Source organism: Myotis lucifugus, unplaced genomic scaffold (assembly GCF_000147115.1).
Source record: "Myotis lucifugus unplaced genomic scaffold, Myoluc2.0 scaffold_451, whole genome shotgun sequence".
Classification (NCBI taxonomy): Eukaryota; Metazoa; Chordata; class Mammalia; order Chiroptera; family Vespertilionidae; genus Myotis; species Myotis lucifugus.
This window is the reverse complement of record NW_005871499.1, coordinates 747,024-760,065: the sequence shown is the minus strand read 5'-3', so window position 1 is coordinate 760,065 and position 13,042 is coordinate 747,024. Positions and strand designations below refer to the sequence as shown.

At 49.8% G+C, this 13,042-nt stretch overlaps 1 protein-coding gene across 1 annotated transcript; it reads right to left on the bottom strand.

The window, feature by feature from the left end:
• Window positions 1–28: 28 nt before the first annotated feature.
• Window positions 29–2,532, bottom strand: BHLHE41 (basic helix-loop-helix family member e41). Its single transcript, XM_023744349.1, is given in 6 exon segments — window positions 29–487; window positions 490–615; window positions 1,097–1,208; window positions 1,526–1,633; window positions 1,962–2,025; window positions 2,164–2,532. Coding segments are annotated over 6 exon segments (924 nt in total). The 5' UTR covers window positions 2,226–2,532; the 3' UTR covers window positions 29–35.
• Window positions 2,533–13,042: the final 10,510 nt, after the last annotated feature.

Genomic DNA, 13,042 nt, shown 5'->3' with positions numbered 1-13,042 from the left:
CGCCACCAGGGAGCTGAGCAGGGCGGCGTCGGGTCTCAGCAGCGCGGCGGCGGCGGCGGCGGGGTCGGGCCCCAGGGAAGCGCGGCCGCCGCCCCGCCCCCGGAATCCAGCTTCATCCTCTTGGGCGCCGGCGAGTCCTCCCCGGGGGGCTCCTGCTTGATGGTGACGCGGCTCGCCCCCGCGCCTTGGCCCTTCTCGCGGTCCGGCCGGGCCTCGGCCTCGCCGCCGTAGCCGCTGTCGGTGTCCGTGTCGTGCTCGGCCGCGAGCTCGGCGCCGGGCTGAGTCCGCTGGATGACCGGCACGCAGTGGGCGAGGGGCTCCAGCTTCTGCCCCGCGCGCTCCAGGCAGGGGGCGGCCTTGGACCCGGCGGGGGCGGCGGCCGAGGACGCCCCGGTGCCTTGGCTCAGGGGGACCTGTGGAGTCAACAGCTGGGGGGTGGGCAAGAACTGGGTGGCCACGGCGTGCAAGTGGTTGATCAGCTGGACCACCGCGGCTCCCTGGGCGTCCAGCTCTCAAACCGGGAGAGGTATTGCAAGACTTCTTTGGCGCATGTTTGAAATCCCGAGTGGAACGCGTCCAAGTCGGACTGAATGGGCGATTTCAGAGATCGCTCCCCTAGGATGAGGAGGGGGGTGGGGTAGGGGACAGAGGAATGGAGGCAAGAAGAAAAAACACCGACGTTAAAACATCTGCTTATCACGTGGGCCCTGCACTGACTAAAGTGATCTTGGTTTTCCCTCTGTATTCCAGTGATATAATCCACCGGTTGCAGAGGGGGGTGGGGGGGGGAGGCGGTGGCGGGGGTGGGGAGCAGGGGGGCGCTCTACTCCCAGCTGAAAAACCCAAGTGGAGAGGGTGCAACCGCCACTTAAAAAAAAAATTTTTTTTTTTATTCCTCTGAGTTCTGCTGAAAGCCTCTAGGATGCTTCAGGAAATGGGCACTTTCCAATGAAGGGAAAGTCTAAGCAATTTCACAAATGAGAGTGAGCTCGTGGGCCCGCGGAAGGAGGTGGGGGTGGGGAATGAGTCCTAACACTGCTCCTCTGTGGGCTGCCCGGCTTCATCAGGGTGGATTGGCCTCCCTGGACTGACTTACCATTCTGTAAAGCAATTATCTTCTGATGCTGCTGCTCGGTTAAGGCTGTTAAAGCTTTTAAGTGTTTCAAAGTTAATTCCAAGACTACCGCTTTCTCCAGATGCCCCAGCGTCTGCATTGGTGCAAAAGAGAATGGGGCACTTGGTTACTTAAAAACACACATTTGGCTTGATTGGCTCTCCATTCAGCACGGCGACTTAAGCAAACACTATTCCTATACTTCTTGCGCTTTCCACAACATAGGTTATACATGATTTTTCCCCCTTCAGTTATGAGCACCTACTCCTGAGTTTGTGGGAAACTCTACACTATAGCATAACTTGTAAGGCATCTGATATTTACATTTATTCTTATATCTCTGGGAGTAGTAAGTACCAGGCTATTAACAAGCCCTTGGAGCGCAGCAAAGAAGGAAAATGTGCATCTTACTGTCAACTTCAGATGTTCAGGCAGTAAATCTTTCAGCTGAGCAATGCATTCATTAATCCGGTCTCTTCTTTTCTTTTCTATCAATCTATGCGGTAATTTATAGGTATCCTTAATATGTGAGAGTCATGGAAGAGAGAAAACACTAAGATAAACATTCGCTTACTGGATATAACAATATCCCCCACCACCCAAAACACACACTGTGTGATAAACTATGCCCAGGAAACCTCTTTTCCCTGGACTGTTCTGAAATGAAATTTAAATTCAGGTATGATGTTTAATCTCCCCCTTAGAGTATCCAGCAAACCACTTAAAATTCACAGTTGGGGAAGCTCAAGGGCTGGAATATATTTGCTGGCAGAGCTTCGCTGTGAAATCAATGGCCCTAATTAACTATCCAGGCAGGTTACAGGGAACATCGGAAACTTACTCTTACCTTGCTATCGTCTCGCTTCATGCTCCTTTTGGGTTTACACATATACAAAGAGGAATAGTCCAGGCTGCAAAACAGAAATCAGCATCAGGCACCCATTCGGGAGGGGCTCTGCCCTCGCCCGCTCCATACCACTTTGAGAAGAAAAAAAAAAAAAATCAAACTGAAGCCCAGACAGATATTCGCAAGGGTGCGTGCACCTTACCCTATAAAATCTCTATGTTCCAGTAACTGTCTCTCTTGCAAATGAGGAATTCCTTCGTCCATGTCCAACCGCTGTCCGTTTTCCTCTGTTTCGTTTTTTTGGGGGGGTCCTGTTCTATAATCTGTGGGACGGTAGCTTTGAGAGATCTTGGGGGGATCTGTGCGTCTCCAGTCTCTCGCTCTCCCTCTTCAGTGCAGTGTTGAAAGTGTGAAGCAGTTGGTCCCCCTACCACCGCGCTCGCTCTCCTGCACACAGACGCATACACACGAACCCACACTCCCGCCGGCCCCTCAGCGCTGGTAGTTTGCTCTCACTCCGGGCAGTGTTTGGCCACAGGGCACGCGCGTCGCCGGCCAGACCAGCACCCAGCTCACGTGCGGAACGTACCATCCGCGGTCTAGCCCGGAGGGGGCGGGGAGGGGAGGGGCCGGGCCGGGAGGGGCGTCGGGAGAAGTCTGCGAGGGAAAGCGAGCGGCGGGAGGGGGCGGGGACACCTGATCAGGGCCACCGGAAAGGAAAAACAACTTCAGCCAAGCTATTCATCTTTCCCAAAGGCGCTGCAGTCAGCTGGGGGAGGAAGAGGGGTGCCGGGGGTGGGGTGGGGGTGCGGGGCAGCTAGGGCTTCCTCAGCTCGGAAATGTGACTCCCTCAGTCCATCCGTCATTACGGTGCAGGAACGTGAACGTGGCTTTTTGCTTTTCCACCGACTGCGCTGTTGGTTTGGACCAGGGAAAGGAAAGAGAAAGAGAATTCGCGGTGGGTAAACTTCAGTCCCGAAGGAAATTTTGGAGACTTGTTTGCACACCGCCCAGTGGCCTGGGGGACCCCTTGGCCTTGGTTGGAGGTTGCCCCGAAAAGAGACCACTTGAAATCGTCCCCCATAGAGACTTTAAGATAAATCAAAATGTCACTGGGTCAGAATGTCGCAATCCAAGAGTCTTTTGGCGACAGTGTCCCTGGGCCACCCAAACTTCCCGCAGCAGCCGGAATTGCGGTGCCACTAATCACAGCAGCAGATGACGACGTTTGGGGCCTCTGGTGCTCCCGGAGGAGCGCGGCAGGGAGGGAGGGGGAGAGAGGGGGTGGCACGAGAGGGGCTACCGCGGAAAAGCTATGCAGCATTATCACACGCCGCTGAACTCCGCCGCCCCTCCGCGCCCGGGGTGGCGCTGCGAGCTTCCTCTCCCCTCCCCCCCTCGTGCGATAAGCGACGCCGGGAGCGTGCGGAGCCCACGTTTACTACCGCTGGCACCTCCGAAGCCTCCCTCCTTAATCCTGTCTCAAACGGGTACCAGCACAGGGCCAGCAACGTGATCCGACCTGTCGCGGCTGCCACATCACTGCGCGGGGAACCCGGTGCGCGCGCGCGCGCGGGCGGGCGCGCTCGCTCCCCCTGCAGCCGGGGCGACTCCGAGAGGAAGCACGGGCCAGCGGGAGCCGGGCTTACCTTTTCCCCCGGGCCAGCCCGGGAACGTGACTTACTGCCAGTGAGAGTTACCGGGAGGTGCGGGAGATGCGCACTGACGCCGGCCAGCGGCAAAGGGCCTTGGAGGCCAAGGGCAAGCAAATCCTGCGGGAATCCCAGGTCTAAGCCCCAGTGCCGCTACTTGGGTCTGCGGGAGTGGGATGGAGATGCATGTGGATAGATCTAAAACCAGAGGTCTTCCCTTCCTGTGCCCACGTTCTCCCGGGTGTTCCCCCGAAACAGTCATTATTGCCAGTGGCACGTGAACCAAGAGAAGTGCGCCGAATGCACACGCACCCGGGCGCGGCGGGGGCTGGAGCCGTCGCTACGTGTCCCTCGGCTCGCCCCGCCGGGCGCGGGTTCCGGGGACAGATCTGGGTCGCGGGAAGCGGCGGCTGGGCGGTCACGTGTCTGCGGGAGTCGCGTCTCCTCCCGGCCTCCCGGAGCCGCCCGGCCGCGGCCGCGGTGCGCGCTGCCGCAGTCTCCCGAGTCCGGGGCGGAGACGCGCGCCGCGTCTGGCTTCGTGATTCCGGCGGCGGCCCAAGCTCACCCCGGCGTCAGGAGACGCTCGCGGTCCGTCCACTCTAGAGGGCCTTTTAAGGTCGCTCGACTTCCTCCAATAGGGGGACTTATTTTGCACCAACAGACAATTTAATAACACTTAAAAGAAAAAGTGTTTTTTAAAAAACGGATTTTATTTTAAACCTCAATCTAGCCTTTCTCTTGTTTCCAAGGGGTTGGGTGATGAATTCCTTTTGGTGGGAAGGGCTGTTTGGAGCCCTAAAAGTGGCCTATCCCTGCAGTATTGTATCATTTTGTTCTTGTTCTAAATTGACCAAAAAAAGCCGGAATGGTGGGGATGGAAAGAATGCCGTTAAGATGAAAATTAAAAAATTAAAATACCAGTTTCCCTTAGAGGTTTGTAAATGTGGAGAAGGAAGAGGGTGTAAATATTTTCTCAGGAGCTAAATTTTCACTTGATGGCTTGAGTATTTAGTGAAAATGCAATGAAGACTGATCACTGCATCTGGGCCTTGTTGGGTGGAGTAGACAAGACAGAGGGCAGGCATCTCTCTGATCAGGACAGACCTTATGACTAAGTCTGTGGCAGACTCGGAAGCAAGTTAAAATAGGAGAGATAGAGAAAGAAGCCTAGTGGGTTATGGACATGTTCATTTTTTAAGAAGCTTCCCGTGATACACAGCCACAGAGGCCTGTTGCTGCAAAGGAATCTTTTTATGTTATCACTTCTATCTCCTCTCCTCCTATCACTTTTGTCCTGAGTTTCCCTGCTTCTATATCCAACATTTTTGTTTTCTCTTCCAATCCTTCTCCTGATACTCAGCTCAAACTGTAAATGGAATCTTTTCTAATTTAAATGGCATCTTTTTCTAATTTTCTATTTCTCATTCCTTTTTTTCTGTCTTTCTTTTTCATGTCCATCTTTCTACTCTTGTCTCCCTTTTTCTTTTCCCTAATGTTTTTCTCTTCCTACATTTCCTTTTAGGATAAATGTCTGCTGTTCCTCTTTCCCTGTAATTTTGTTCTATCTCTTACTTGCTTTTTGTCTTTTTTTAAAAAATCTTTCACCTTGATGACTCCTGCTTATCCACGACCCTTAAACTTGAGTCCTACTCCTTTTCTTTCTCCAGCTCATGCCTTCTGGAATATCAAGCATAGTCTAATGACTCCAAATGTCCCTTTGCTTCAAGTAGCTAACAACTATATAGCATTTGCAATTGGAGCACTAGACACCATTCTAAAGGCCTTTTATGTAATTAACTCATTAACCTTTTCCACAGCCCTATAAGATAGATACTATTATTGTCTCCATTCTACAGATGAGACAATAGAGAGATAGGGAGGTTACAAAATGTGCCCAAGAACCCAGAGCCATGATTTAAGGCATGACAGTGGGCTCCCGAGTCTGTGCCTTTAACCATTACCCCTTGCTGTGACCAGTGGAGGCCAAGGTCAGCTATCCAAGGGGTGTTTTCTAAATTTATCAGAGTGTGAATGTGCACGTGTGTTGTAATGTATGTGTGTGTGCACGTGTGCAATTTGGAAGAGAGATGGGGAAGGGAGAAACAGCATTGGAGCTGACAGCAGAGAAAGAAAAGGATATGAGAAAAAGAAGGATGACAGTCTTTTGTCAATGCATGAGTCAGTCGGCATCTAGCTCCAAATTTATTGATTTAATTCCTGTTTAATTGTTATAATTTCATATAGAGGGGCAGATGGAAGTACAGTTTAGAAAAGGCTAATAGTGACCAGTTGGTCACCATTTCCACTGAGCAAACCAAGCCAAATTCTAATGTGAAGGCTCAGGTTAGTAATAGGAAAAGTTCACTTGTGGTGAGGTTAGAAAAGGGAAAAGAAAAAATTCCTGGTCTCACAAAGGAACAGAAGACAGATACCCTCTTTGGGTGTGTTTAAAAATAGGTTGAGTCTTATCTTTTTAGGAAGGTTTAATGCCATCCTAAAAAGAAAGCCAAGGAGATACAAGATGAGCTCAAAGCCTCTTTGAGCCTATAATTAAAGAATGTTGTGATGCCTTGCTTTCAATTAAAGATACCCATCTTTCTCCTTTTAATAGGCGAGGGAGAAGCAGCTTCCATTGCCTTTCTTTGGCTAAGTAGGGAAATCATTACCTATAGAGACTCTAATGAAAGGGAACACTTATCCCAGTTCTCACCTCCCTCCCCTCAACCCAACTAAGTATTCTGAGCCCTACACTCATATTCATCTAGTGACTTTGGAAAGTCTTATCATGTTTGCTTGCAAAGTCTTGGATTTCCAATAGAAACAGAACTCTCCTGAGAGGATTAGTTTCCAAGAGAAGAGAGGCTTTCTGCCTCTTTTGGGTTTTTGCAAGCCCTTCCGCTGTCCTAGAGGGATGAGGTGACTAGGGTGTTTGGGACCCTGGGTCTGATTCAAACTGTGCAGCTTTCGTGGCCTCAGAGGCTCCAGATCTTCCCAGGGTTGTGGAGCCTCCTGCCTGTACTGCTGTGAAAACATCCCATCAGATGGGCAGATGCCTTTTGTTATTATTAAATATTTTTATTGATATCAGAGAGGGAGGGGGAGGGAGAGAGATAGAAACATCAATGATGTGAGAGAATCATTGATTGGCTGCATACTGCATACCCCATACTAGGGACCAAGGCCACAACCCGGGGTGAGCCCTGACTGGGAATTGAACCATGACCTCCTGGTTCATAGGTCGACACTCAACCACTGAGCCACGCCAGACGGGCAGCAAATGCCTTTCTTAATCACCTCTTTTTGGCGTGGTGGACAAGAATTTACACACAGTCTACATCATTTTCACCCAAAAGAGGAATGTACCCCATTAAGTGGAGTCTATAAAAATCTAAAAGAACATTTTGGGTTGATGCTAAAATCAAGGTGGGATGCAGAGTGAGGGCTGGACAGAGCGGGATGATAGATCAGGGATGTGTGAAAGCTCCCCTTGGAACCCCTTTTCTGGGTATGCAGACTGCTTCCAGGCAGGGAGGTTAGTGTTGGGCACACCACCGAAAGAAGGCCACCTCATAGAAGGTTCTCAAGAGGAAGGGAGAACCAGCTGCTACTCACCAGAAGTCAAGTCTGACTTTAAAATATTGATAATGCTATTTGCTGAAGATACAAGAGTTAAAACCCCCGAATAGGAGGTTGGGTGTTCCAGTTACAGACAGTTACCAGGAACAGTACAAGTATCCCTGTTTAATTTGTCAAAGAGCTTAAGTCTTTGTAGACTACAAACGAATGTGTTTTTATGGTGGTAAACATATACACGAATCACATTTTACATTTATGTAACACTGCTCAAGACATTGATACACTTAGTGTTTGCACAGCAAGTTAAGTACAGGAAATGAGTTTCACTGCTGAAATCAGTGTGTTTTTGTATTTATGTGATCATCACAAGCACTCACTTGGATGGTCCTGAACTTACCATATGCTCAGAGCTTCTGGAGTTTTTATCTACAAGAGACAGAAGGATGTTAGTGTCCCACACTTCTAATTTTTTGCTCCACTCTCCACCAGCCACCCACAAGATGGCCTGCTGGTCATCAGATGGCTGCTGGAGCTCCTGCCCGGATGATAAAAGGGTGCCACTAGCTGAGCGAGTCTCCCATAAAGAGCTTTTCTATAAGTTCCACCCAGGGACTTCCGATTACATCTTATCTCCAATCCTATTCCATGGGGGCGAAAAATAGAATTTCCTCGCTGAGGCTCCCTCAACAACGTAGGGTCTTTCAGTCAAGGAGGAGCAGAGAACAGACATTGGGTTGGCACTAGCCATCTGGGTGGTGGTCCGATGAAAGGAAATGGCTTGTTCAGGTCCTCTTCTTTTTTTCATCACTGGGTCTTTTCCCCAACTATGCCATATGTGTTGGCAATGCCCTTTTATTGTGTGAGGGTATTTAATACCGATTTCAGTCTTTCCATCTGCAATTGCACAAACTTAACTAACTCCTTAAGCACATGCTTTTTAAATCTGTATTTTTTTCAGTTCTAATAATTGCAGAAATCTGCTTAGGGAGGGAATTCAACAAGGTTTGCTCTTCTTCTTGTAGAATGCAAATTGCAACTGCATGTTTTCTGGGAAATGATTGTCTTCCTTTTTATGTGGCAGCATCTGTCCTCTGTTTGTTCTGTGTCTGTGGCTGTGCCTTCTGCCCTGCCGTTTGAGCTGAAGAGAGCAACTCCCAACAGAAACACACTCTCTGATAGTTCCCACCTGACTGTAGCTAGGATTTTGCTCTCTCTCTACTTCAGGCCACATGGATGAGCCTACAATAGCTTTAGGGTCAGGGGATGAGGAGAAGAGCTTTGTGGTTGAGTTGGGTTCTGGAGTAGATAGAGGAGGAGAGAAGAGGCGGGTGAGTGCAATAGCATGGGAGCAGAGGGGCCAATCCCTGAGACTAGAATCCAGAGGTGAATTCCGGAAGAGAATGCATCTTGGAGCACTTTAGTGTGGACAGGTATTCAGGCAGGCATTGTAGGAAGATTGTTTAGTTCTTTTAATTCTTTGAACTAGGCACCATAATCTCACTTCATGGGTGGACAACTCAGGTTTGGAAACTTTAGGGAACTTGTCTTTGCCACGTAGTAAATAGCGAAGCCAGGCGATAGGGAACCTACCGCATGAGGTGTGCTGCTGGGTGCCATCACCTGCAGGAGTCTAGGGTTCTAGCAGTCACCTTCTCCTCTCGGCCCCTGAAGCCTTTCACCTCCCTTGGTAAAGCCCCTCAGGTGATGGGAGCCTTTGCCAGAGGCTGTTTAGAGATGAGGAGGATGGTGGGAGGGGGCATTTTTGCTCCCATTCTAGTGGTGGAGTGGTGTTCCTGATATTAGAGTTGAAATTCTGGATGTATGTTTCTACAGATGGACACAAGGATAAAGGTTGTGGTTAGCTCACTGGACAAAACTGTCCAGTGTCTTGGAATCTGCTATTCAGTCCTCGTCCATTAAATGAATATTTACTGTGCTTTTAGATGTACTGTGATGGGCATTAGGGAGTCCTTATCTTCAAGGACCTTACAATTTAACGGGTCATAATTTCTCAAAGAGGAGAGATCACCAAGAAGGATGAGTAGTTGTCCTAAAGCCATTTCATGTTCCAAAGGCAGTACATGGGTGCATTTGAGATACACGTACAGCTATGCTTCTGTAGTAATTATTCCAGAAAATGCAGTGACCTCAACCTGGGTAAGCCTTGTCCTGCTATAATCAAAATACCCCTGGATGGAAAGATGGGCAAGGAAAATGCCCTCCACCCTGCTCCCATAGGCTGTCTATACCATCACTACCCTTCCCCAATTTGCCTTAACTGCCTGATGATGGCGGGAATGCCTTTTCAACACCCACCCCCCTCAAAAACATACTCATTTTACATATTGTTGATCTGCTCTGTCTACAGATCTGCCAGCTTCCATCACACACACTGTGATCTTCTCTTCTCGTGGCTCAGTGTTTGAACTTTGTTCGGTATTTGAATGTAAGCTCTGCCCTGTGGATTGTAAGTTGGTTTGCTCCCTTGGTGCTCCATACCCTCCATAGTCTCTAGTAAGAAGCTCCTGCTCCATCCCCAACCTCAGCCCTCACCCTGACTCCAGCTGGGTGGCCATTGCCCTAGCACGTTTCTTTTGGGAGGAGATTTGGACAGAACTTGGTTGAACTAACTTTCTCTGCTCTGGAGCAGTTCTGAAAATGATAACTCATTAAAATGGCTCATAAGCTCTAGGATATAGAATTTCATGTCCTGCAAAAGGAAACCTCTTCCTCACTCTCACACTATTGACTTCCATCATTCTTCTTTGGCCTCCGCCTTTGAATCTGGAAAGGGGACTAGCAAGGCTGGCAACTTGGGTAGCCTGGTATTCATGGCTTTTCCAGCTACATGAACCGGATGGCAAAGGTATCAAGTTTGCCTGACCCGAAAACCACAAACATGGTAGTCATTCTTGACCCCTTCATGTGCCTCACTGCCCCATCTAATTCATAGCAATATGTTGTAGGTTCCACTTCTTAAATATACATTAAATCCATTTCTTTTTTTCCATCCTCACTGCCGACACTCTAGACTAAGCCCTGGTAACTTCTCACCCCCAATACTGTAAGAATGTCTTACCTGCCTCTAACAGTTGGCGTTTGGTAAGGAAAACAGAAACCGCTCTAGATATTTCAAGTAGGAAGGGTTTGACAGAGGGGATCAGAAGCATACATAACTTTGGACCCATAAGCTGGGGGAATCAAGGTTGGGAAGAACTGCTGCTGACTTTCAGGAAATTTTGAAAGTCAGATGTTTCAGGGAAAGCTGAGTACCATTGAGCTCAGCGGCCTGCCTTGCTGAAGAGGCTGACTTGCAGGAGCTTGCCTGGAAGCCACTGTCAACCTCACATCTGCACACAGCTGCAGCTGCCACTGGAGAAATATGGTGTGTTGCTTCCACTTTCCACATCTGGCACCAGGGCTTCTCGTTGGCACAATCTAAGCTGGAGCCCCGTGGGCAAGGGAGCATGGAAAATGTCATTCCCCAGCTTCTCGCCTGTGATGAGAGCCGAGTATAGAAGTCAGTGGAGCTGAGGTTGAGTTGACCACAGACATCTCACACCTGATATCTACTGTGTGTGCCCACCTTCTCCCTTCGTCACACCTAATTCAATCCTATATTATGACCAGATCAGTTTTTCTGTCCATGTCACCCCCTTGATCAAAACCCTTTGTTTCCCATTGCCATTAGGTTAAAATAAAAATAAAAATTCTTCCCCAAGCCAGTTTGGCTCAGTGGATAGAGCGTCGTCCTGTGAACTTAAGGGTCCCAGGTTTGATTTCGGTCAAAGGCACATGCCTGGGTTGCAGGCTCTGTCCCCATTCGGGGGTGTGCAGGAGGCAGCCGATTAATGATTCTCCCTCATTGATATTTCTGTCTCTCTCTCCCTCTCCCTTCTTTGAAATCAATAAAAGTATATTAAAAAAATTCTTCTGTGGCCTGGAAGACACTGTCTGTGATTTGGCCCCTGCCAACATCTTTAATCTCATCTCTCTCCCTCTGTTTCTATACTCCAACATACTAGCTTTCTTTTAATTTATATATTTTAAAAATATGCTCTGCTTTTTCAGGGCCTTTGCGAATGCTGTCCCAACTGATTGGAATGCGTTCCCCCCACTTCCCCAACCTCTGCCAACCCTCCTTCTCCCCCTCCTCCTTCAGGTGGCATCTGAAGCACCGCTTTCTCCAGGAAGCTTCCTCTGAGCTCCTAGACCAGGTTTATCTCCTTCTATCAGCTCCTTTGTACCTTGTAATTCCCTGCATCACACTCCCACTGCTTGAAAGATTCCCAAGACTTTTCTGTGTCTGTATCCCCTGCTAGTTGGAAGCCCCATGAGGAGTCACCTGAGTTATTTACTGCCATATCCCCACTGCCCAGGACAGTGCTGACACAGAACGCTGCTTTTCTGAATGACTCCTGGAGGCGCTCCACCAAGTCCTTTATGAACTGAACCCTGTTTCAGGAAAAGGCTTGAATGACAACTCCTAACCCAGCCAATAGCATTTGAAGGTCCTCTACCTGCTTGAGGTGGGGGATATAATGTTGCTGATACCCTCCAATCCCGCTGCGAGGCCTTTCGTATATTGGTGCTGCTCTTATGGGCAGGGGCACCCTCACTGTGCGTTTCTTTCTTGGCCTCACGGGCCTGGGAAGATGAGGAACTAGAGAGCATGAAGGATGGTCAGTGCTCCTGATACAGCAGGAAACCCCGGAGTCTGGCAGGGTCTTTAGCGACATGGTGGGCATTTCTGCTGGGGGCAGGGCTTGTGCCCCTGGAATTGCTGTTGGCCATGTGCCAGGATGCAGTAAACTCTGCCAATGGGCGTGCTCCCTGACAGTCTGGCTAGGTGGGCGTTTCTCCCTCACAGAATCTTGCTTCCTTCACAATGTGCGTGAGCGAGGCAGGGAGACGCTGGGGCTGGCGCTAGTCCAGCTGACCGCCACAGGTGTCCTAGAGCCTGTGGGTTGGTGAGGCGACACCCAGGGCACCGTGCTCAGAGGCCAGGCCTGGGGAGGAGTGCAGAGTTGGTCATGGCAAGCTGTGTTTACAGATCGGTTGGGCTGAGTGGGTCGCAGGAGGGGGTCCTGGGGCAGTGCCAACCAGCTTGGTTACCAGGAGTGCAGGAAGGAGCGGGCCCTGCCAGGGTTAGGAGTCAAGCCTCAGCCTGGGGAACAAGGTGGGAGGGTTGAGAGCCAACGAAGTCAATCCATCAGAATGCCAAACGGGTAGCCACGGAGGGGACAAGAAGGGAGGGGTCAGTGCAGACCAAAGAGAGCTGGAGCAAGACGTGGGAGGCAGGAACCGGGTCTGGCTCACCGGCCACTACTGTGCGGGAATCCCCCTTGGGGTCCTCAGTCATGCTCCTGAAACAGGGGCATCACCACTTGGGCGCTGTTCCCTCAAACAGCTTTGCATTTACTCCTGGCACTTACACTTGCAAAACAGAATTTCCATTTCCCTAGTTACGTGTTCAGATAGAGCAGTGGTTCTCAACCTTCTGGCCCTTTAAATACAGTTCCTCACGTTGTGATCCAACCATAAAATTATTTTCGTTGCTACTTCATAACTGTAATGGTGCTACTGTTATGAATCGTAATGTAAATATCTGATATGCAGGATGGTCTTAGGTGACCCATGTTAAAGGATCATTCGACCGGCAAAGGTGTCGCGACCCACAGGCTGAGAACCGCTGAAATAGAGAGACTGTTGATTTTCCTGATAACGAGGCTTCAAAATAAGACTCCCTTGACCAAACACAGCCCCCTGGGTAGCAGCCCTGGCTCTGAGTTCACACCTGGTCAGCCACCCTGAATTGTCAGTGTCGATCAAGCAGGAACACATTCCAAGCCT